This window comes from Zea mays, chromosome 7, assembly GCF_902167145.1.
Source record: "Zea mays cultivar B73 chromosome 7, Zm-B73-REFERENCE-NAM-5.0, whole genome shotgun sequence".
Lineage (NCBI taxonomy): Eukaryota > Viridiplantae > Streptophyta > Magnoliopsida > Poales > Poaceae > Zea > Zea mays.
Genome location: NC_050102.1, coordinates 138,497,123 through 138,522,041, shown reverse-complemented (window position 1 = coordinate 138,522,041; position 24,919 = coordinate 138,497,123). Strand labels below are relative to the sequence as shown.

Genomic DNA, 24,919 nt, shown 5'->3' with positions numbered 1-24,919 from the left:
TTCATTTGTAACCTTCACATATGATTAATCTCGCTCTAGCTATATATATTTATCCTATCAAAGAAATATCAGAAGATTTAGAAAAGTTGAGAACCAACATGATCTGAAGATCAACATTGTAAGATGTGACCATGTGGAGAGTATTATCGACGCCATACATTGTATGGACTAGTACTAGGACGTTCTGTAGGTTTCCTTCAAGACAGTGGCATTGTAATCTAGTACTCAACAATAGGTGAGCCATAATATAATGGGGTAATAAAATATGAAATAATATTGTGATGGACATGGTAAGGAATATGTCCAGTTACTCTAGTTTACCATTAGTTCTATGGATGGAGGCCCTAAAACACGCTATTCATATACTCAACAAAATAATTCCTAGCAAATCAGTACACAAGATCCCATATGAGTTGTAGACTAGAAGAAAACCGATGTTAAATTATCTCCACATTTGGAGCTATCATACGAAAGCAATAATATTTAATCTTGGGTAGAAAAATTAGATGAGAGACCAACAAGTTTTAATTTATCAACCATCCCAAGTTTGTAGAAACAAGACATGCAATATTTCTAAAGAATGAAATGATCAAGGGGAGCTTGGTACCTCGAGAAATAGACCTTGAGAAAAGAGGGTGTATGCCCTGATTCTGATGGTTTAAGAACCATATTTCTCGGTACTTGATGAAGTTTTACCACCAGTTTCTCCAACTATAAGTTAAACCCCTGCTACAAATGTTGCATCATCAAGCACGATGGTCAATGAGCAAGTTGCATTAGCCTCTGTAGTGTCTAAGCATATGGCGCTAGCAACATAGGGGCACTAGAACCAAGGAATGATGTTGTGCCTAATGATACACATTGCAGGAACCATAGAATACTCATAATATAGTAATTTTAAGGTCTCGGAGAGCTAAAAGATCTACAATCTCTTATGGTTATAAAGTATATACAAGTGAAGAAGTAGAATATTGTGAGATATATATTAGTGAGGATGTAGACTTCAAAGGAGACCCCACTAATTATAAAGAAGTCATGGAAGTCCAAACTCATCCAAGCAGTTCTCTGTCGTGAAGCATGAAATAGAGTCTATGTAAATGAATAAAGTTTGGGACTCAAAGGTCATTCCTAAAGAAGTCAAAATAGTAGGTTGCAAGCGGTTGTACAAAACTAAGCAGGACTCTAGAGAGAATGTAGAAATATACAAAGCTAGACTTGTGGCTAAAAGGGTTCATAGAAAGAAGGCATAGATTATAATGAAACATTATTGTCTGCCACAATCAAAGATTTGTTTAGAATAATCATGGCATTAGTAGCTCACTATGATTTAGAACTCAAATAAATATAAAGACAACATCCTGAATGAAGAATTGCTAGAAAATATGTATATGGCACAACTTAAAGGTTTCTTCATGAGAGGAAAATAAAGTATGTTATGACTGTCGGAGAGTAGATCTCCAGCCGGGTGGCGGAGTGCACCCGCCCTAAGTCCTGAGATGAGGAGGGGCTTAGGCGTTTCGCTTGATTGTTGGAGTGAAGGGGAAGAACACAAGAACATACAAGGGTTTAGAGTGGTTCGGGCCGCCGGAGTGTAATACTCTACTCCACTGTGAGGTGTATTGCTTGAGAGCCTGTATGAGCTAGCGAGTCTAAGATTGCGTGTTGTGTGAAACGTCGCATGCCTCCCCTTTTATAGCTGAAGGGGGCATGCACAAAAGGGACTGGGCCCCGACATGTGGGCCCAGGAACATAAAGAATATAGCACTTGGAGCTACTAATGCCTGTTGTCGAGACAATCTTCTCTTCCCTGACGCCCGAGATCTGTGTATCCTTGGCGTACAGAGGAAGCTTCTTGCAGGAGAGAGGATGAGTATAGCGCGCCGCTCGACCCAGGCGTACTGTTTGCCAGCAGACCCAGCAGGCGCGCCGCCTGCTGGACGACCTTGATGCCGCCTGCCAGCGGATGGGACGGGATGCATTAAATGCTGAGAGGGCACGTCGCCCGTCAGCGCAGTGGCAGACGGCGCGTCTATTCCTCAATAAATGCAGGGGATGCACGACTTCTGGTTAGGTTCGGCCCGATAGCTTATGTCATGGGCTACAAGCAGCGGGTCTCCGCCTATGCAGGAAGTGGAGAGCAAGGCCCGCACACGTGTCAGCACCGAACCCCTGCACACACCAAGGTCCTTCTCGTTCCGGAACCCTACTGGGGTTCGGACCTACCCGGGGGCTCTGGACCTGTATGTATATAGGGGCCCGGTGTCCTTCTGTGGGGGTCCAGACTTACTGAGGTGTGGTGCCTTTCCTTGCCACGTGGCGCCCTTTGGCCTGCCCATCCGGTAGGGTCAGGCGCGGTCCTTCGCGTGGCTAGGAGACGTCGTCAGGGTGTGATGTCTTCATGCTGTAGGAGAGGGTACCCCTGATTTAGGGTACCGACAGTGGCCCCCGGTCCTGCCTCAGGGGAGGATGCGAGCCTGCAGGTGGGACCAAAGTCTGACTGGCGGTTGGACCGCTGCTTCCGTGCGCCTGTTGCTGCAATTACTGCCGGCCTGCCTATGACTACGCCAACTGTCGTGCCTATTCCCACGGTTGATTGACCCGTGACCGTCGTACTTAATGGCACTGTTGGGCCATGTGCGGGGCTGCCTCGAGTCGCTGCACTGGTTCTAAAAATTTTACCTTTTCAGAGACCTGTGACAGTCCCGAGAAGATGTGGCATTGGCGCAGGCGGCGGTGCGATTTCTTTGCACACGGTAACCGGCGCGCCGGTTACATGGCGTGTGGGCCTGGGCCCCTGAGTTGGACCGCCAGTTGCGGCGGAGCTGAGGGAGCGCACAGCCGTGGGACGGTTGTACGCTTCTTGCGCTGCGATTCGCCTCTTTGACCGCTAGGTGCGGTGAAGACGAAGGGGCGTCTAACTGTGGGGTAGTTGCATGCCCTATGTGCGGCGGTTCGCCTTCCTTACCGCTGGTTACCCCGGAAATGGAGGAGCACGCAACCGCAGGGCAGTTGCACGCTCCTTCTCAGGGTTGGTCTGTATGACATGTGGGGCCTGGCCCCCGTGTCATAAGGTGGGATCCTTGGTGAACGCTGGGGGAGACTTCACCCATGACGCTTTAGGGGTGCGAGTGGGGGGGTCTGCCTTTTAAAAAGGGGTCGATCCCCCGGGCAGTAGGCATGCCTCGCTCCTCTTGCGACCACCGCGCCCTTTCGCCTTCTGGGTCTCCAGATGGGGTGCGCCGGTGTTCTCTGGAGGGATCCGAGTCAAGGCCATCTCTTTTGGCGATTTCACCGTCGGAGAGCGCGCGCTCATGGTGGTATCGCTGGTCTTGTCTTCTTGCTGCTGTTGGAGGGGTGCAACCCCACGGGAGTTTACATCCTTCCACCATCATTCGGCTTCAAGGATTTTCATCACGCAGCCCAGCTGCAGTCCCCTACCGGTGGTCATCCAGAAGGATGACTACCAGCCTTGTGGTGGGGAGAAGCAAGCCGGGCTGCGGCCTCCCACCTGCCCTCAGCTTCAAGGATGTTCATCATCCGTGCTGGGGAGGAGGGTGTGCCGAGTTGGGGCCCGCCTCTGCGTGGGCAGCGGCCCGCTTCTTCCCTCAGTGTTCGGGGGAGAAGGGCGTTCGCCGTCTGTGGCGCTGTCAGCTGCCGCGTGTCTAGCTCCCGGCCTGGGCGGCTCTGGTGCTGCCTCCGGCGCTGCCTCCTACCGCTGGGGCGGAGCGTGGCTGCCCGTCCACCGCACGGGCGACGGTCGCGCTGTGCGCGGGTTGGCCACATCCACGGCTTCTCCTGCGGCACCAGCCGTACTGGGAGGTCGTACAAGACGTCGTACGACATGCAGGTGGGGGCGGCATTCTTGGATGGTCTTGTCCTCACCCCCGTAGTGAGGACGGGAGCGAAGACCTCTTCGTGCGCGCTGGTGCAGCGGCCGTTCGCTGGTATGGTACTGGCGCGCAGGTGGCCGCTGTTGTCGGTGCTGAGGTGGTCGCCACCGCTGGTGAGGCTCCCCACTGCAGAGGTGGTTGCCTCCGCCGGCGAGACCGTCAGTGCCACCTGCTGCCGGACCTCCGACTCTTTGGCTTTAATGGCCTATTGTCGCCCCCTGTAGGGAGACGGGGGCGAGGTCCTACCTGCAGTGGCGCACATGCTGGGATCATTGCCGCTGCTGGCGAGTCGTCGGTGCAGAGGCGGCCGTCGCGGCCGGTGCTGATGCGGTTGCCTCTGCTGGTGAGCCGCTCGGGGCTTGCTATCCCGCGGTCCTTGCTGGTGTGGAGGTAGTTCATTCCTGCAGGAATGGAGCTGGGGTCCCGCTTGTAAGGGAATGTAATGACATCTGTTTGAGAGCAAAATGTAATAACATATGTACGCAGGATTTTAGCCTGGGAAGCCCAGTTATGTGCCCGAACCCCCTAGATGGTGGCTTTAAGTACTAAGACACCTGCCGCAGGGGGGTGGAGTATGCAGGCTCACGGTACGGGACCAGGCTGAGCGGCTACATGGTTTCCGGACCACCCCAGGAGACAAGTGCCCGTTTTTCAGAGCCGGGCCTCCAGGTCGTTGGATGCACAGGACTTTAGTTTTAAATACTAGGACACCCACTACGGGGTGGTGGAGTGTGCAGGATTTTGGGTACGGGACCAGGCTAACCGACCACACAGGCTCCGGACCACCCTATGGAGCGGGCATCCGTTCTTTAGAACTGGCCCCCAGGCCTTCCCTTGTTTTTGTAACAAATAAATATTGTCTTCTAAGCTGCATTTAACACTTATCTGTGTAACGCCTGTTCCTGTTGTGAGCGATGTTGTTGACTCCTCCCTGGTACCGGGCCCCCCGCCTGGGATGCAGGCTTGATGTGTTAAGGTTGGATACCAGTGTTTCTGAAAAAGGTTGTCAACAATCCTCGGGAGGCAACCTCGCCGGGATCTGAATCTGTACACAACTTTTAACTAGGAAGCATTAGTAGTACACCTCATAGGGCTCTCCATCTGACATTAGTCGTCCTTTGATACATACTCGGGACTTGCAGGTTTTAGTCCGGGTGGCCAAGTTGCGTGTCCAGACCCCCTTGGGTCGCGGTTCTAGATACTAGGACACTTGTCGCAGGACGGTGGAGTGTGCAGGCCCACGGTACGGGACTTGGCTGAGCGGCTACACGGGCTCCGGACCACTCCAGGAGACCAATGTCCGTTCTCTAGCTCCGGTCCCAAGGTTGTCGGACCCGCAGGAATTATAACTCTAGATACTTAGTCCCCGTCAAGGGGTGGCGGAGCATGTAGGCCCACGGCACGGGACCTGGCTGAGCGACTACACAGGCTCTGGACCACCCTATGGAACAGGGTCCCGTTCTCTAGAGCCGGCCCCCAGGCTGTCGGACCTCCCTACTTTCGCGTCAGGGGCCCTAACCTGCAAGCTTCTAGCTAGTGGTACACCAATTTTGATGAGACTATAAGAAAATATTGTTGTATTGAAAACAAGAAAGATAATTGCATTTAAAGTTGAAGAATGAAAAGTGTATCTTTCTAGTTATGTATGTAGATGGCATACTACTAATTAGCGGTGATAAGAACCTGTTGCTAGAGACAAAGAAGTTTTTTCCTTGCATTTTGATATGAAGGACATGGAAGAAGCATCATATGTGCTAGGAATTCAAATTCACAAAAGACATAAATAAAGGAATATTAGTGCTCGAGTGACTGAAAAAGTTCAACCATGGCGGCAGTGAACCATATCGGACCTTCCTCACCGGACACCAAAACTCTATCCCACTAGTAGAAAACAACTCTAAGCATGCGATGAGGTCTAATTTTTATAGGTGGTTTCAGTTATCGCGCGCCAGCGAAAGAAAATCGATGTGCCCAATTAAAGAAACGCCAGTGGAAACACATTTTCACTGGTGCTTCTCTTAACTAAACCACCAGCAGAAATCATTTATTTCCATTTGCGGTTGGTGTAAGTGAGCCGCCTGTGAAAACTATACCATCACTGACGATTGACTTCAACCATCCACCAGTGGAAATGCATTATTTCCACATGTGGTTTAATTAGCAGAACCACTAGTGGAAATGTGTTTCCGCTAGCGGTTCCTCACTCTAACTGCATGTGACATTTGTAGTATAAAACCCCTTTTTCCTCCTTGTATAGTACCGTTTCTCGCGTCCACCTTTCATTGTAGGCGATTTTGGAGATCCATATTTTACAAAATACAAGGCTATAAAGTACACCCTTGATTTCATGTGTGTACATAATTAGTTGATTTCACAATGACTATTACACATGCATGGTTTCTTATGTATTTTATTACATGAATATGAGGTCTTGTCTCAATTTCGTAAGATAATGAATGAAGAAGTGCCACACAAAGACGCAACATAAGTTCCCGAGACGACCACTGAGAGTTCAAGGAAAAGGAAGGAGAGTGATAAAAAAATGAGGTGACAGAGGACTGAACAGGTGACTAGACAACACATATAGAGTCTCAGAAGTGAGCCCGAAAGGTCAGCTTCTAGCTCCTGAAGAGACATTGCCAAATTTTTGGAATGCGCTTGGATTCTTAGTTAGAAATAATCTTGACATCACATTCCGATAGTGAAAATATGTGGTAGACGATGTCAAGAATCAAATTTGGGGTAAGCTTTCAATGAGGTTAGTTCTTCCTTTGGATTTAGAAGAACTCGTAAAGGAATACACAATAAAGCAGTGTGCCATAATGTTTTGAAACTAGAGGTCCAAGATGAATATCAAGTGGTCAAATAATGGCTTGGACCCAACAAAAAATATAAAGTCTCAATAGGTCAGTGGCCAGTATTTATAGAGCAGAGAAGTAACCCAGATTTCATATCTATAAGCGAAGTCAATTTAGAATTGATAAAGAAGAACAAGTACCACCACCTAGGTACATGTGGTTACTAGCGTCAGATTTCAAAATGGTGACAAGAAGATGCCACGAAGAATACCATAGGGTTGTCGGCGCTGTCTGAGAAAATTGGTGAAAGGACCGCCAATTGGATTCGTGCTCAAAAACCAAGAGAAACCTAGTCTAGTGTGTCTTTTGATAGTCCCATTGTTGAAGAAACAACAAAGATCATTTATGCGATGGCAGCTAAGCAAATTGAAGGATCATTCAAGACACAGCGGGAGAGAGAGAGACATTCTTACGACTGGTATGTGGAACGCCGAGCATCATAGTCGTGTATGAGGCATGACGTCTAAATAAGGATGAAGATGGATTTGGATCGTAGTGGAAAGGTATATACAAGAATGTGATCGAAACAAGGAAGTTATGGTTGATTATTTGAAGGAGGCTAAGAAAGAGTTCAAAAACTTGATATCTGAAATGCTATTGAATCCTCCTCCGGATTTGATGCAACAATTGGCGAGTGTGATGCTCATTCAACAGATGACCACTCAAGCTCCACAGATCTGTTGCTAATTCAAGCATCTCACCCATCTTCCATAGAGTGTCCAACCATCCTAAGCTCTATCACATCTACGAGAAATAAGGTCTGCTATCTAGTTGACGGCATCGCAAGGCCTACGACGTGCTCTCTACTTATAAGATATGGAATTAACAATATTTGGATAAGGAAAGTAGCCACAAGCTTTGTGATCCTAGGACACCAGTTCCATGGCCGCGAAATTCTAAAAGATTATTGCAGGGTAGAAGTGTCAACAGTCGTCCAAGGATACGGGGACGACATGCTAGACATCCCTGGGCCTGAAGGTATTGAGACACTTGGATAGGCTATCAAGAATTTCATACTTTGGCCTCGACGGGATGTTCAAGTGGTTGAGCCACCACCATCATTATCTGATGCCCTCTCCCTAACTCAAGAGTCATCACATGCAAATACTATTGCCAAGAAATTGTCCTCACCTCCTCAATCTTCACCTACTGCCAAGTCAATTCCTTTTCAGCTACCATCGCCACCTCCTCATCTTCTTTCTAACCCACTGTCTCTGTCTCTAGCATCGCCATTGGAAAGTGTTATATATATAATTCAGTCTTGGTGGAAAAATTAAATAAAGACGGAAAACTTCCACGGACCGCTAAATTAAATAAATCCTCTAAGGGCCCGTTTGTTTCGTTGGAATTGATTTCCATTTTAATAATTATAATTTAGACAAAACTAATTGAGTTTATATATTTATATATGTAATATATTTGTATATTATCTTAAATCATACGAGAGAGATAGTTATATACTACATTTATGTTATAGAGGCGCAAGTAGAAGAATATGCTATAAGTTGTACATCGGAAAAATAGCATGTAAATCTATAGAATCAATTTCCATCTCTCACCCCATGAATTTGAGGTAGACTTATATGATAACTTTGGAAAGTGGTGGAATATCATACTCTAAAAAAATAGTCTATTCCATTAGTAAGATTCCAATTCCTCGAAATAAAAGGAAACAAACGGGGCCTAATGGAAAAGGGAGTTCCACTAGTGGTTGTCTCAATACATCCGCTAGTGGAAAGTTATTTACATAGTCGGGTCTTTAAGAGAAATGACAGTGGAAATCCCTTTTCCACTAGCGGTTGCTTGAAGAGAACGACCAGTGGAAATATGTTTCCACGGTCAGTTTAAAAATAAACACCGGTGGAAAAATCAATTTTCATTGGGCCCCAGCGTAGGCGATTCTAAAAATTACCTAGGAAAATGTGTTACAAACCGGCTCTATAGAGTTTTTGTGTACTAGTGTCCTAGACACCTAATCCACAAGGAGCAGAAGGATCAGAAGGAGTGCATGACACCACCGCATCAACTCGTGACATCACGACGATCTCAACGCCGCTATCTACCTCGGCTCCGAAGGTACGATCACCTATCCCCCTTCCCTTTGTGTGATACTAGATCAAACTCGAATACATCTATGTCTAAGAGATTAGACGGTCAGGGAAAGGTAGTTAGGTGTTGCTTGGTTCACAAAATATACTACCGGAATCGCGTTCTTTGCCAAGTGTCTAATGGCTATTTTACACTCGGCAAAGGCTTTGCCGAGTGTAACACTTGACAAAGAACACTCGGCAAATACTTTATCGGCAAAGGGTTCTTTGCCGAGTATTTTTTTCAGACACTCGACAAAGACTTTGCCGAGTGTCGAAAAGCACTCGGCAAATTAAGAATCGAATTTTTTTAAAAAAACAACAAACCATTTTTTTAAATTATAGGAACTACTCTCCAACCCTACATATTACCTTACCCATTGCTGTATCATTTTTAACTATTATTTTGAATCAAATTTATATGTTTTGTGAACAGTGAGATTCGAACTCGCAACCTCCATCTCGCGCATACCCTCCTACACCACTACACAAATTATGTATATTACGTTTTCATTCCCCATGTACTATAACAAACCGAGAGTAATTTGATTATTTAAGTCACTAAATGAGTTCGTTTGAAAATGTGACCAACTATAAAGTTGCATAACTTTTTGAGATCTATAAGTTTTATTTTAATAGTTTCTACATCCGAGACCGTTTACAAAATTTGAATTTAAAATTTGGAAACTTCACACGATTTTTTCAATGATAAGATGATTTCAAATCAAAAAATGTTAATTACAAAGTCTCATTACATTTCAAGACATACAACTTTTATTTTAGTGGTTTTTCCATCTGAGATAGTTTGAAAAATTCAAATTTCAAAATTCAAACAAGTTTTGCATAACAAGATGATTTCAAACCAAAACATTGTTAAATAAAAAGTTTCATAACTCTTCAATACCTACAACTTTCATATTGGTGGTTTTTTCTTTCGAGGTTGTTTTCAAAATTCAAAATTTAAATTTTTAAATTCATACGTAGTTTTCGTTGACAATATGACTTCAAATGAAAAAGTTGTCAACTACAAACTTCTATAACTTCTCAAGATCTACAAAGTTTATTTTGGTTGTTTGGTCATTTGTTAATCTCACATGATGGTTCTAACAATATGCACAAATTCTATACGTCTCTCTCGTAGTTTCATAAACTACGAGAGAGAGATAGGTTTTATAAATAAATTTATTTTTATTTTGTCATATAAAGAAATGTTCAATATATAAATTGTACATCATGATGAGTTATACAAATTTGTAGTTGAAAACTTTTTCATTTGAATTAATTTACTGCTTTAAAATGTGATTTTTAAATTGTCTTTGCCTAGTGTTGAAAAAAAGCACTCGGCAAAGAGCTCTTTGCCGAGTGTCAAAAAAAGACACTCGGCAAAGAAACTCTTTACCGAGTGCCAAAAATAAAACACTCGGCAAAGAGCTTCTTCGTCGAGTGTTATCTTTTACCGAGAGTTTTTTGCGTGGCACTCGGCAAAGAGCTATTTGCCGAGTGCCGAAAAAAACACTCGGCAAAGAATTTGGCACTCGACAAAGAGCCAAATTCCGGTAGTGATAACGTAAATGACAATGATAATAATTTGCACTCGAGTACCAACGGTAATAAGTATGAATAGGCCGGTAGCAGTTCCTAGTGTGGTATCTGATTACGGTTAGACTTAAACAAAAATAATTTAATTTTATCAGTTCTCTACCACGTTACAAATATGTGAACAAAATAGCACCTTAGATCCTAGGGATTACAGATTCACAAAAGTTACTCCTCATTTCTTCTCCTCGATGAACGGTGGATTCGGACGTTGAAGGAGAAGGGACAACCTGGACAATATATACTCTGGACCATGAGAATTCCCACTGAATTTTGAGGGAGTTTAACTGATCCTTGCTGAATTCTTGTGAAATGCCGCACTTAATTTACCCAATTCCATGTTCTAGCAGGAAGGGAATTTGTGGGGAATCTGTAGCAAATACGTACGACGGAGCGGTGGGGTGGTGAAGACTGAAGAATACATGGGAGGAGGATGGGCCACATAACATAAATTGTGGGGAGGGTTCATTCAACAGACTGATGATTTTGGGAGGTGGGACGGTATGCGTGCCTCGAGAGCAGCAACAGCCCTGCGCATACAAACTCCTCACCGATCTCTCTCTCTCTCTCTCTCTTCCAGCCTGCCTGAGGCGCGTGCAGTGCGTGCATGCGGCTCTCGGTTCTGGACCATGGCCAGGCGCGCGCGGGCGGTTCTTGTCGTGGCCCGTCTCGGCATGCAGATGCAGGTCGATCCGGTCAAGCGGCCGAGAGCGATCAGTTAACCCCCCTTGTCCTGCTCGTTTACTTCTCACCGTGCCTAGGTGCCTTCTCTGACTAGCTAGCTTTCCAGGCACCTTTTCGCAACCGCCGACTGAAAACTGTTTTGCTGCGTGGAACACAGGCTGACTTTCACTCACTGGATCGAAGCGGAAAAATGGGACGAACGAACCCTTCTCCGAGACTGCAACCCGATATCTATGTGGCCTGCGTGCTCTCTGATATTTATAAATTTTATAGTATTTTAGTTTCCTTTTTAAAAATAAAGAATGCATATGCTCGGATGGGAAATGAAATAAGCAACATATAGCCGGGCCTCGGTGCAAAGGGGAGAGAGGAAATTAAAGGCAGCAACGTCTTCTCCACCTGCTCTCTCTCTCAGGCGAAGAACGGCGAGGAAGCCAGGAGAAAAGCCGGGGCTGTTTGCATGGCCTCTTAGATGCAGCGAGCATGGCGCCAAACTGAAAGTCTGTTTCGCCATTAATGGCCCAGCACCTCCCTTACTGGAACCCGTAGATACAGATGCACAAGAGATCGAGCCCAGGGATACGTAATATATCATCAGCAAGGGGCTAGGATGCCATTAGATTGATAGAAAGAGATAGACTGATACTACAGAAGAGAAAAAGGAGGAGCTAGCGAGAAAGAGAGAGAGAGAGAGAGAGATCGAAGGAGGAAAGGAAGAGCACTAGAACACAACAACTAGTCAGTGGTTTGTTAGTATTAGATAGCTAGGCTCCAAGGGCCACCACAAATGACTAGCGTCCTAGAAAGATTGGGTCATGGGGTGGTTCGCTAGTGTGGAGGGATAGAGGTGTTGCTTGGCCGCTAGCCCTCCCTCCCCCCCGGCCCGGTCCCTAGAGTCAAACCGTATTTCTAGGTCTCTGGCAGCCGGCTCGGCGATATATACACGTACTACACCGCCTGTGCGCGTATGCTGTGTCGGCGTGCGCCTGCGCCCGCAACAGCCTGTGCTTGCAGCTAGCGATCCGTCCGTCGACCGGCCGGTGCATGGTGAGCGGCGGCAGCACCAAGGAGCAGCAGCACGAGATGAACATCTCCTTCGGGATGATGAACCAGCACCATCAGCCTCCGTCCTCCTCCTCTTCCTCGTCCATGCATGCGGCCGCCGCGAGCTTCATGTAAAGTTTTTTTCTCTCTAATTCCTCCACCTGGCCTTTTGCTGTTTTCTTTGATTCAGCTGGCCTTTTTGTGCTCTTTCTGTTTGCTGTTGTTCTTGAATTCTTAATCGATCGATCCATCCACGCCCGTCCATCGGTTTCTTTGGCCTGGATGGGTTTGATTTGGTTGGTCGTGGACTCCCTGATCATCTCTCTTTCTTTCACTGATCGACTTCGGTTCTTGTGAGCTCGCTTTCCTCTCTCCTCTATCTAGATAGGAAGGTAGGGTGCCGACCTGATGATATGGCACCGAATTAATTCACCGTGCCTTTCCTCTTTCCAGTTCCACAGATTTTTTTCATTTAATTGTTGCCTTTAATTTGCACTGATCTTGTTTGTTTCCCCCCTTTCACTCTATTTATGAAAAAAAATTATGTGGTTCTTGATTCTGCAACAGAACCATAAATCAGCTGACTTGCTACACATTAAAAAAATATATTTGAGTGCGATTGCTAACTTCGATATGGCACACCGGATTTGATTCTTCGATATCTTGTTCTTCCTTCCTACTTCCAAGAGGACAAAAGTGTGGTAGATGGTGACCAAACCAACTATATCGATTTGAAAAATCTGGTGCTTTAATTTGATTTGTTATTGGTGCCAGATAGTTCAGTTGCAGTGAATTAATTGATTAACGAATCACTAGCTATAGTCTTTCTTTTAAATCCTGGATCCATTCAAGGGGCAGTAATTGTTTTCAGAAAGAGGACAAAAAACAATACTGATTTATATTAATTAGTACATGCAGCAGCTGATATATTGCTACCTCTATCTTTATTTTGCATCTCTTTCAACGATTCTATAGCTTGCCTGCAGTCACCACACATGAAATTTCGAGACTATAGATGCGTAGCGTAGGTAGCCATATTTTTATGGGCTGCCAGATATAAATGCTACAAGGCTAGAGAAGATTCCATATTATTCTCCTGTTCCCATCCTGCAGAGGTTGGACCAGAGATAAATGGCCATCATACTACGCAGTCACACACATACATAGGCGCCAAGCTTAGAGCAGCATGATTTCATGATGATATATGCATGGCAGCACAGCGCCGGCCTTTCAGAGTTTTCAGAGCGTCTATATCAGTAGTGTCACACAGTCACATCAGTGTTGTTACAGATGTATCCATGTGTGTATTTCTGTTTCACAAGCAGGAGCGGCAAGGAGGCGTCAGGGGCGTATGACCATCTGGGCGAGCTGGACCAGGCGCTGTTCATGTACCTGGATCACGGCAGCAGCCATGGCGGCGGCGCCACGCAGCAAGAGCGAAGGCGTAAGTGTGTTAGTACTACTACACGCTAGCTAGCTTGCAACATGCACTTCTCTCTGACGACGACCGGAATTCAACTGCGGCTGCTGCCGGCCGTGTGTGTGTTTTGCTTTTGCATTCCTGTGTTGTGTTCTGTTCTGTTCTGCAGGAAAGTCAAATGCAACTGACCAGCAGTAGTAACGTACAGTACGTATACTCGTAGACTAGTGCAGTACTAGCATGTTTAATTTTTGGCTGCATTTACATTTAGTGGCCAGTGGTAATACTGATGGCATAGGCCCAGAAACATATGTGTCGATCGTAGTGGACGGGGATAGCAGTGTAGCTGCAGGGATTCCTCCGATCCCATATCGTCCTCTCGATCGATGCAGTCAGATAGATGCATGCATGCAGTAGAGTGCAGAAACGCGCGCATCCTTTTCCGTGGTCAGTCATGTGAGGATCAAGAGAGCGCGGCGATACGCTGGCCTGCATGCAGCTGTGCAGATTCTCAGGTAGTACTCCCATTTGACCAGGATGCTGTGCTGCAAATCGATCTGCAGCTGCTAGAGCGGTTTGCAGGACCCAGCAGACCAGCAGGAAATCGGCAACAACATACATACTGCAAGCTCAAAGTCCATGCACGAAGCCAACAGGCCGGCCTCTCCCTATAGCTTTTTGGCCTTTTGTTTCCCTTGCTTCTTGTCCGTTCTCTTCTCTCTCTCTCTCTCTCTCTCTCTCTCTCTCTCTCTCTCTCTCTCTCTCTCTCTCTCTCTCTCTCTCTCTCTCTCTCCCCATGCATCTTCTCTTCTCCATCTCTCCCCCTACCTCCGGCCGGTCGGACTGTGACATGTAACGGACTGCTCAATGATTTCCCCGCGATCGAGCTGCATGTGCCCGCGGCAGAGCAGTACACGCAGACGGGATCATCTCCATCGGCCAGTACTACGCCAGTGGCTACACTAGTCTCGCTTTCTCTCTCATGCATGCATGTATATGCCCTCCTCTTCCTCTCTCTCTCCTGCACGCTGTGCAGCAAGTGCAAAGCAGCCAAGCACAGGGCACAGCATCTGTACATGCATGCATTGTTTGACTCGATCCTATCCGCTTATCTTTCGGTTTCAGTACAGGCACGCCTTAGCTGTGGCCGCTGTGCGAATCCCTGCTGTCCCGTATCTCCCAGCTTTCTCGTGCTACTGACTGTTGTACTAGTCCTACTACACTGCACAGAGCCCAGCTAGTATCGCCATGATTGAATACTGCAACTCCTGCTGCGTGCTGCATGCCACACCAGAGAGCAGCGTTTCAAGCTCTTCCCCATAGTTCAGTACTTCAGTATATATGTGTGTGTTGTCTGATGAGAACGTACATGGCCCTCTAGCTAGCTCCGGCTCCGCCCACTCTCTATCCAGTAGCTAGCCACAGGCTCTCATCCGCCTCTTGTTCCTTGTCTTGTTCATGGATGCAGAGACACTCAACATCTTCCCTTCCCAGCCCATGCATGTGGAGCCGTCGCCGAAGGTACGCCAAACATGTATCTCAGATTTGTTCAAGCACTCGATGTCTTTTCAGACGCGCACAACTGCTGCCACGGATGAGATTGCAGCTTATTTGGTTTTGGTTGTTTAACTGATCGGTTTTAATTTCTGGTGTGATTAATTGGTAGGGGGAGATTAGTTTAGTCCTGTCCCCGGCGCCGGTGGGATCCAAGCAGCCTAGGTCACCGGACCATCACCATCACCAGCAGGCGGCCATGGAGGAGTTGGCGGGGAGCAGGAGGCAGCAGGAGCACCTCCACCTGCAGCACCACCAACCCTTTGCTGCCGCTGCTGAGCCAGCAGCACCCGGGATGATCAAAGATGTCAAGCCACTGGCCAAGGTGAGTGGTTAACTAGTGCTCCACTACTTGAATACCAATCTAGAACAAGGCTACTAAATTGATTAAATGTGTTCTCTCTCGATTTGACCATTGCTGTTTTGTGTATATATGATTATTTTAATTTCCATGGTGTTAGTAATATTGTTTTTTTTCTCGATTTTTTGCTGATGTATAGAAGGATCACAGGAGAGGCACATCGACCGCTGAACGCGACCCAAAAGTATGGCCGGATTGTGATACTGCTCTTAATTAAGTAGCAATTATTGATGAATTATTTAACCGCTCAGTCTACCTACTTGAAAAGAAAACACTACTTGTCATCATTTTTGCTGCACTAACTTTGTTTCTTGTTTCTGCACCATGCTGTAATGAACACGCCTGCAGACGCTGAGAAGGCTGGCCCAGAACAGGGAGGCTGCAAGGAAAAGCAGGCTAAGGAAGAAGGTGAGCGAGTCTCGATACTGATGACCTACATCAAGATTGGAACAAAAGAACGAGAAAAAATATAATGGCAAAGAGTTAACATCGTTTTCTTTGTTTTTTTTGAAGTTTGACATGGTTCAAATTCTTGTCTCCACCATCCAATGACAGTGTAGATTTATATTGTTTTACTTCTCTTTTGCTGCATGCAACAGGCTTACATCCAGCAACTCGAGTCCAGCAGGATCAGACTAGCTCAGCTCGAACAAGAACTGCACACTGCAAGAGCTCAGGTATATGATTAGTATGCAACAGATTTAATAATAACCACAAAGGAAAAATGAAAAAAAAAGAAACGTAGTGCTTGTATATCTTGCCTCTCGACCCTTGTTGGCTTCGTAAAGGTTGAATTTTTTTAACTGATCTCTAGATAAATATGTATTCTTTCTGCAGGGAGTTTTCTTCCCCAACAGTGGCATCCTCGCTGACCAAGGTGTCGCCGGCAAAGGCGTCCCCATCGGCGGCATCGACGGCCTCAGCTCAGGTACAAACTAAACCACCTCTCCTCGCATTAATTCCATTCGGTTGATAAGTTCGTCCAGCAAATATTTCCTTTTCTGATTAAGAGCTATATATATACTCGTACGTCGGCCATATATACGGGGATTCCAGAGGCGGCGATGTTCGACGTGGAGTACGGGCGGTGGCAGGAGGAGCACTACCGGCTGATGTACGAGCTTCGGGCGGCGCTGCAGCAGCACCTGCCGGAGGGGGAGCTGCAGATGTACGTGGAGAGCTGCCTGGCTCACCACGACGAGATGGTGGGCATCAAAGAGGGCGCCATCAAGGGCGACGTCTTCCACCTCATCTCCGGCGTCTGGCGGAGCCCCGCCGAGCGCTGCTTCCTCTGGCTCGGCGGCTTCCGCCCCTCCGAAGTCATCAAGGTACGTGCACACGTGTCCCTCCCTCCCTTACTAGCGCAGTAGCGCTCCATATAATTGTCATCGGGAGAAACGAACCCGCAACTTAACCCTAAACCTAGACAGTCAATGGTTGCCGTCATGATTGATTTGCGTTAGAACGTCGCTCGATGGCCATTGACAGCGACGTCGGTAGACGTGTGAGGAAAAGAGCTGTTGTTTCTCTACAAACTGGTGCATGAAAACATGCATGTAAAACCCTATTTTTTTTTTGCTATAGCAATTTCAGGCAATACATGACTAACTACAGGCAAGGGTTTTAATTTCAATATTCGAACTTTTTTCAGTCACCTCCAAAATTTGCTAAATTTCATAAAAAATGTTAGAGATATATATGATGATTTTCTAAGACCTAAACAAAACATGACTACACACCTGAGTAGAAAAATATAACCCTTTTTAAACAACAAAGACAATATGAGCCTAGAGTACGTTAGATATTCATGATAAAGCACATCCATTAGTGTAATACAAAAACTTGAATATTATTTATTTCAGCCTCTCTCGAATTCACGAAATTTCACCGAAATTTCGGAACTTGATACATGCATGTACTAGATCTAATATATAATCCACCTTGTTACTAGGTCATATATGGGGATTGATCCGGTCACTTTGGACTAACTACGAGGTTGGCCATTCCAGATAGGCAGCGTTTACAATCCCTAGATACCCAAATAAAAGAATGCATTGGACCCGCCTGAAATGTAGCAGTAAACGTGTGTGATGTGTACGCAGTCCGATATTTAGAATATTAGTGTAAAATATAAAATATTAGATTTAAAGGAAAGAAAAACTAAAGTACTATTTAGAAGCAACCCAGTTTTTAATAAATTGATTTTTATCTTTTATGTAGGAGAGACCAGCTTCATGGTTTTTTAAGAAACTGATAATTCAATTTCTATAAATTGAAGCATAAATTGGTATGTTTGGAGCCACCTCAATTTTTATAAACCAGCTTTTTAGAAACTGGGTGCTTCCAAATAGGCCCTAAATTGTCTTGCTAGAAGTATGGTCTTAGCTCCCTTTTGCGGGGCTCTTTTAAAGGATCCTCTAACAACTCTTTCAAAAAAAAATCTACCAAACAGAAAGCTCCTTTGGTGGATTCTTTGTAAAACTAGGAAGGAGCTATCCCTAGAAATCGAACTAAGTGAGGAGCCAAAAAAAGGCTTCTTCGACTCTCTACTCCTTTCCTGTCCCACGAAAATAGAAGGAGCTATATTTTCAACCAAATAGAGTGACGATAGTGCTCCTATAGAGGCTCTTCATGAAAAAAAATTAATGAAGGAACTGTTTCACATAAAAGGCAAAGCCGGAGCTAGAGTTGTTAATACAAGTGCCTTATCACCCTGTGGTAGGGCTCTTTTAAAGGCTCCTCCAACCGCGTCTTCAAAAAATCTGTAAATGAGATGCTCCCTTACTGAGTTCTCCGTAAAAATAAGGAGTTGTCCCTAAAAACCGATCAAAGGCGAGAGCACCAAAAGGAGGCTTCTGTCGTTCTTTCTTGTTCTCCCCTCCTCCATGAAAATAGAAGGAACTATGTTTCCAATCAAATAAAGTGCTCCTTTATAAACTCTTCCTGAAAATAAAGAGAGAAGAGTGCAAGATCTCTACATAAAAGGGCCTAAATCACATTAGATCAGTAGCCGTTTCACAATATTTGTTTTACAATATTTTTAGCTGACTAACTATTAGTTCTAGTACATTCAAACACCCTTAAAAGTAGCCATCTAGAACCTGATCCACCAGTAGCATTGATGACGAAGCCGTGAGAGGAGTTGATATGTGTATGCCCCGGTGTGTGCAGCGGTTGAAAGTAGCAGCAATGATGGGCGTTCGTTCCCGCAGCGCCGTGGGTGACGGCAGCCGAAATGTTCCTTCGGTAGGTACGGCTGCCGATAATGGAAGTGGCAGGCCTTGCCCGGCAGCGCTCTTGAAGGCTTCCCGCCTTCCCCAGCGGCGAACCGGGGCGCGCGGCATTGAAGCGCCGGGGCCCTCGTGAAATCTCTGTCGATGGAGCGCCGTACAGGCATGCGCGCCCCGTCATATACGCAGCGCATGCATGCACACATGCTGCTGTGCAGCCCCGACATGGACGATCATAGTATATATAGTAAGACGTAAGTACTAAGTAGTAGGTGTGAAGTCTGGAAACAGTAGGTTTGCAATAAAGTTTTGTATACGATCGTCGTATAATCAAATTAGCAAAAATTACGAAAATTTCTTAAAAGTTATTGTTTACTATACTAACATATTAGATTTTAAATTATAATTCATTCTATATTACAGCATGTAAAAATAGTAAAATTATTGTTTTTCATCCTTCGTATTGAATTGCATATTCCCTTTTTATATCCCTTAACATATAGTGAATTAGAAACTTAAAATTTGATATATTAGAGGGTGTTTGGTTTGTAGGGACTAATTTTTAGTCTCTCTATTTTATTCTCTAAATTATCAAATACGGAAATTAAAACTCTATCTATTTTCGTTTTCATATTTTATAAATTAGGGCTAAAATAGAATAAAATTGAGGGACTAAAAATTAGTCCCTAAAAATCAAACACCACCCCTTAGCAGAGTAAATAATAAAATATATGTATACCTTTTTTTAGAATTTTTATATTTTTAGTAATTTAGTTACATAGAGGTGATTTTTAGTAATTTAGTTATATAAAATTAGTCTCTAAAAATCAAACACCACCCCTTAGTGTGATAATACAGTGATGGCTACCCAAAACCCGAATATCCGACGGGCTCTACCTGATATCGAAGTGGGTATGAGATGATTTCTTTACTCGCAAGTATGAATGGGGAAGAACTTTTACTTATCAGGTAGACAGGTACAGGTGTGGATGGGTACTACACATACCCGTATACCCATAGATAAAATATACATGCTTCGTACCACAATTACCATCTAATAAATTAAAGCACGTCTTAACTAAAATAAATTCTTTCGTTGGCTATAGTTAGTTATATGATATTTTATGGATACCGATATACACTCCACGAACTCTTTACTGAGTGTAACTCTCGGTGGACTGTACATCGACAACGGTTTCTTTGCCGAGTACTTTTTGTCGGTGTCACCTGGTACTCAGCAAGGACAAAGAGTCGGATTCCAGTAGTGATAGAGTGGTACTATCCGATAGGTATGTATATATATACACGTTTCTATTCTTAGATATAGTGTATATCTAAGTAACATTAGTATATTTAGGAAAGACAAAAAGTCTTGTAATTTAGAATGGAGGGAGCACCATTAAATTGTTATGCAATGTGTTTTTAGTGTGTTTGTTTAGTGATAAATACTGACGTTTTTTTTTATAAAATTGGTTACACTTTAGATGACTAGTGAAATATAGAACTTGAATTGCATTTTTTGAGATGGAGGCAGTAAATTCGAGCATCTCATTATCGTTCCATCACATTTATTTGTACAATGAGTGCGTAATACATATGAGCCGGGTTACGAAGTATGAATTGCTGCGTATATACCATGCATATATGACGTGTAGATGCTTAAATTAATTAATTGCACGTACTCCCATATGTATACAGATGCTGCTGAGCCACGTAGAGCCCCTGACCGAACAGCAGATCGTGGGCGTGTACGGGCTGCAGCAGTCGGCGCTGGAGACGGAGGAAGCGCTGAGCCAGGGCCTGGAGGCGCTCTACCAGTCGCTGTCTGACACCGTGGTCTCCGACGCGCTCAGCTGCCCCTCGAACGTCTCCAACTACATGGGTCAGATGGCCGTCGCCATGAACAAGCTCTCCACGCTCGAGGGCTTCGTCAGACAAGTAAGTAACCAAGGCCGTTGGCCGATGCATCCGATCCATTCAGTTCGTTGGTGCTAACTTGCACTGCTTGCTTCAGCATCACTACTACTCTTCCCAGCTAATTCGCTGTCGCTGTAATGGGTTAGTTATAGCTGCAACTAAAACAAATATTGATCAAAGATCTATATAGTATAGTATAGTAGCACTCCATAATATATCGTCAGTTGAAGCAAGGTACGTTGGATAGCTTGGATGGTTTACCTAATTATTTGAGCTCGACAGTCCAGTTCTTTAGTCATACTAAACAGTGGTTTAGATATATCGAGCATGCACGCCAGGTGCAGGCCGGCAAAGCAGACGCATGGATTAGGTATCAATAAAAAAGCACCGAACTGTCGCCATCCCGAAATTGGAGAACCTGCAGCATTGTTGCACAAACTCCAGGGCTCATTCAGATTTTCATGTTGGGTAGGTACCCTTGATGCCGACATTGTTTAGGCCGGCTTCACCTGCCCAGGGCCCGGCCCTCATACAGTCATACTAGTTACGTGCGTGGACTGTGTTCATTAATTAGGACACTGCAAATAGTGCTGCTGGCTGATATTATTGACTGATTCGTTTGTGACGATGGCAAGACGCCAGACACAGTACTGACAATGATATATATGATATGTCGTCCCCCTAATCATTTTGATCTGTTCTATCTTGTATATATGCTGCGTGGTGTTTGTTTAATTTTGTGTTAATTATTAACTATATATCGATCAGCTTCATTCTGACGAACATCATGGACGCATGCATGACGCACAGGCTGAGAACCTTCGGCAGCAGACGCTGCACCGGCTGCACCAGGTCCTGACGACGCGGCAGATGGCGCGGTCGCTGCTGGCCGTGTCGGACTACTTCCACCGCCTCCGCACGCTGAGCTCGCTCTGGGTCACACGCCCCAGGGCACCGCAGGAGCAATAATAGGTCCACAGCTGGTGACGGCGGCGCTGATGAATGGCGTGATCGCCGGCCGCCGCATACAACGGCACACGCGCATGTGTCCATTCATGCATATATGAGTCGTGCATGGGCGCATGCATGGTGTGTCGTTCGTCATCAAGAACAGAGCTTGCAGGTAGAGCCAGTTAGGGCCGGCCGGGGGAGAGAGAGCTAGTGAGGACGAGAAACCAACCAAAGGATAATGTTAATCTTGGCGACGATTGTCGTGTTGGTTGCTTTGTAGCTATAGCTAGGTGTACTTGATCGTTCGATCGCGATCTATCGATCGATCGGCTGCTGCTGTAGTCGATGCGGTGGAGTGATGATGTTGTTCTAAGTTATTAGTTATCTCTCATGATCACCGGACGCATATGCTTCGTAGTCGTTTAATTTGGAGACGTGTGTGGGGTTTTAGGCAACCGTCATAAATCTTTGATAGCATGTAACACATGCTAATATAAGCTTGCTTTGATGGTAGAAGTCAAGACGGTGATGAGTTTCTCATCCCCCCCCCCCCCTAGAGTCCCAGTCCCATGTATAGACTATATATAGTACCTGTTTGTTTATAAGAGCATAAATATAAATATGATCTAAACTTTATTAAGATGGTAAGTAAGAACGAATAGCGGGCTAGTAACCATGGGAAGACATCCAAGGCCTTGAATGGTGTAGCTAACTGGATAGAACGGGGTAGTATCTCTTATGAATTAATGGATCGTATAGGTGATATCTGAGAGCACATAGAAGAGTGGTGTATAGGTGATCCTGCAAAACTAGCTTAAAACAACACAAACTTGGTCCAAATTATGGGTTAGAGTGACTAAAAACCAAGTTCGGATGAGACGAGGATAGAAAGAAAGACTCTTCACTTGATTTCTCACTTGAGATGTGTATTAAACTAGGAGCAATATGTAAGTGAAGTTCATGCTCAAAGGAAGATGAAAATCATAATAAAGTAAATGGACAAGAGACACATCGATTTTTTCCGTTGTTCGGCCAAAGTCTACTCCACGTTGTGGTGACCTCCTTCAGTCAAGGGTTGCAGTCAACCCCTCTTAAGTGATCTAAAGATCAAACTTGAGTGCCACGATATTCTTCCTTATATCAATCCCGTTTGTGAGGAATCTCTATAAATTGGAGTCTCTCACACCTTACACAAGATGATCACAATCCAAATCATAGTAAGAGAGGGAGTAGAGTACACATACGATCACAACGCAGCAACAACATGCACAAATGCCAAGAAGAGAGCACAACAACAAAGCGACAGAGTGACGATTCAGAAAAGCGCTAAATCTCCCTCAAAACACTCTGAAGGCGTGGTCACGAAGTTTCGGTGTTTTAGTGCGCTAAATCTCCATGACACCTAGGGGTCAATTTATAGCCCCAAGGGGCCTAGGAGCCGTTGGAGCTTCATTTGTAAGGCCCCGGTTGCCTTCTGTCCGTGGTGCACCAGACTGTCTGGTGGCGCACCAGACAGCTCCTATGCAACAACCACTGAATCGTCTGGTTGTCCACCTTCCTTTTCAGGTGGGCACCGGACTGTTCGGTGGCACACCGCACATGTCCGGTGACCCTCCCGATCGTTGTCATGCTGACGAGGCCGGCGCTGCTCGCGCGATCGATCGTTGACGCTGGGCAGAGCCATTGGTCGCCTAGCGCACCGGATAGGTCCGGTGTCCAGTGCACACCGGACTGTTCGATGATTTTTAGAAAGTGAGTACCAGACGTCTTCCCGAGAGTGGCCAGTTTGAGCGAGCGATCGGTCCAGCATCGGACATGTCCGGTGCACATCAGACAGGCCGGTGGTACCCAGTTTGGCCCAACTCCTTTGTGTCAAACTTCTTCCCTTCTTTTTGGCTCGACTTGAGAAGTTCCCTAGCACCTAGATGAACATCGTTAGCAATTAAGACAATTTACTAAGTTCTAGAATCATACCTTTGCACCCTCATTTCAATAGGATTTGCAATGAGCTCAAACTAAGTCCAATTGCCACTTAACTTGCATGAAGAAGTTCGTAGCCAAATACTGGTGCAACAAACATACCATTAAATAAGTGTAAAATACTTAAACCTCCTGTATTTGTGGTTTTGTCCAAGGGTACATTTTTTTGTACTTTAATCCCACTCATTTGGCCTTAGCATCTTCAATTTGTTCAATTAGAACATGTGCTCATGCTCATCCCAAGATGGTTAGTTTATAGTGGTGTGTTGAGCAGTTAATCACCAAAACACTTATAAATGGCTTGATGGCACATTTCTCTTTCAATATCCCTTGCCTTTGGTGAGGTTAATGTATACACCACTGTAGAGTTTCATTTTTTGCTATAAATTCTATGCTCTAGATACATACTGAAATAAGAAAGGACTTGTCAAAGATCAAGCTCCAATTGTTAATTTCTTGAAATTTCTTAAACATGCTTCGATTTATTAGTAGTTAAGATAACATTAATTCATGTATAAAATTCCTTTATGCAAAACTAAATACAATCCTTGCTAACAAACCAGATGCACATTTCTTGTAATTATATCTAGTAAGTCCTATTGTGTACAACTGAGTACTCTCCCTATAATTGTTTGAGTCTCATAGGTACTAGTACTACCGCTCCCTCGTATGATTTCTTCTATGCAGGGCTGGATCTGCCGTAAGCGACAGGGGCGACCGCTTAGGGCCCAAGCAGCAAAGGGGTCCAAATTTTTAAAAGACTATTTTAATGTAAACTTTTATTACACATTTTCTAAAAATACTATGTTTTACCTATAAAATCTTGTATCCTTGAAAGTCGCCTAGAGGGGGAGTGAATAGGCAAATCTGAAATTTATAAACTTTAAGCACAAATAAAAGCCGGGGTTAGCGTTAGAAATATAATCGAGTCCGAAAGATAGGGTGAAAACAAATCACAAGCAAATAAGGCAGATGACACGGTGATTTGTTTTATCGAGGTTCGGTTCTTGCAAACCTACTCCCTGTTGAGGTGGTCACAAAGACCGGGTCTCTTTCAACCCTTTCCCTCTCTCAAACGGTCACTTAGACCGAGTGAGCTTCCTTCCTTGATTTCCCGAGTCACTTAGACCCTGCAAGGACCACCACACAATTGGTGTCTCTTGCTTCGCTAACAAGGCTTTGAGAGTAAGAATGAGAGAAAGAAGAAAGACAACCAAGCAACAAGAACAACAAAAGAACACAAGTCGATCTTCTCACAAGTCCTAAAAACTAGAGTTGAATTGTGGACTTTGATTTGATCGGAGGCTTTGATTTGTGTCTTGGAGTGTTGTGTATTGCCCTTGTATT

At 45.0% G+C, this 24,919-nt stretch overlaps 1 protein-coding gene across 2 annotated transcripts; it reads left to right on the top strand.

Annotated features, from left to right (window-relative positions):
* The first annotated feature begins 11,524 nt into the window (after positions 1–11,524).
* Positions 11,525–22,105, top strand: LOC100272950 (uncharacterized). 2 transcript variants are annotated; one of them, XM_008652855.4, is made up of 11 exons: positions 11,525–12,290; positions 13,485–13,603; positions 15,048–15,100; positions 15,246–15,458; positions 15,634–15,678; positions 15,843–15,902; positions 16,094–16,171; positions 16,332–16,422; positions 16,551–16,822; positions 20,423–20,662; positions 21,452–22,105. In XM_008652855.4, the coding sequence occupies exons 1-11, from the start codon at positions 12,160–12,162 to the stop codon at positions 21,608–21,610; spliced, it is 1,461 nt and encodes a 486-aa protein (XP_008651077.1). In that variant the 5' UTR covers positions 11,525–12,159; the 3' UTR covers positions 21,611–22,105. The 2 variants fall into 2 exon arrangements, with proteins under 2 accessions (XP_008651077.1, NP_001140874.1); NM_001147402.1 differs by lacking the exons at positions 11,525–12,290; positions 13,485–13,603 and having other exon boundaries at positions 14,960–15,458; positions 21,452–21,993.
* The last annotated feature ends 2,814 nt before the right edge of the window (positions 22,106–24,919 follow it).

Coding starts and splice junctions, on each gene's coding strand:
- LOC100272950 (XM_008652855.4), top strand. CDS start 12,160: ATGGTGAGCGGCGGCAGCACCAAGGAGCAGCAGCACGAGATGAACATC. Junction 15,679..15,842: donor CCGCTGAACGCGACCCAAAA/GTATGGCCGGAT, acceptor ACACGCCTGCAG/ACGCTGAGAAGGCTGGCCCA. Junction 15,903..16,093: donor AAAGCAGGCTAAGGAAGAAG/GTGAGCGAGTCT, acceptor TGCATGCAACAG/GCTTACATCCAGCAACTCGA.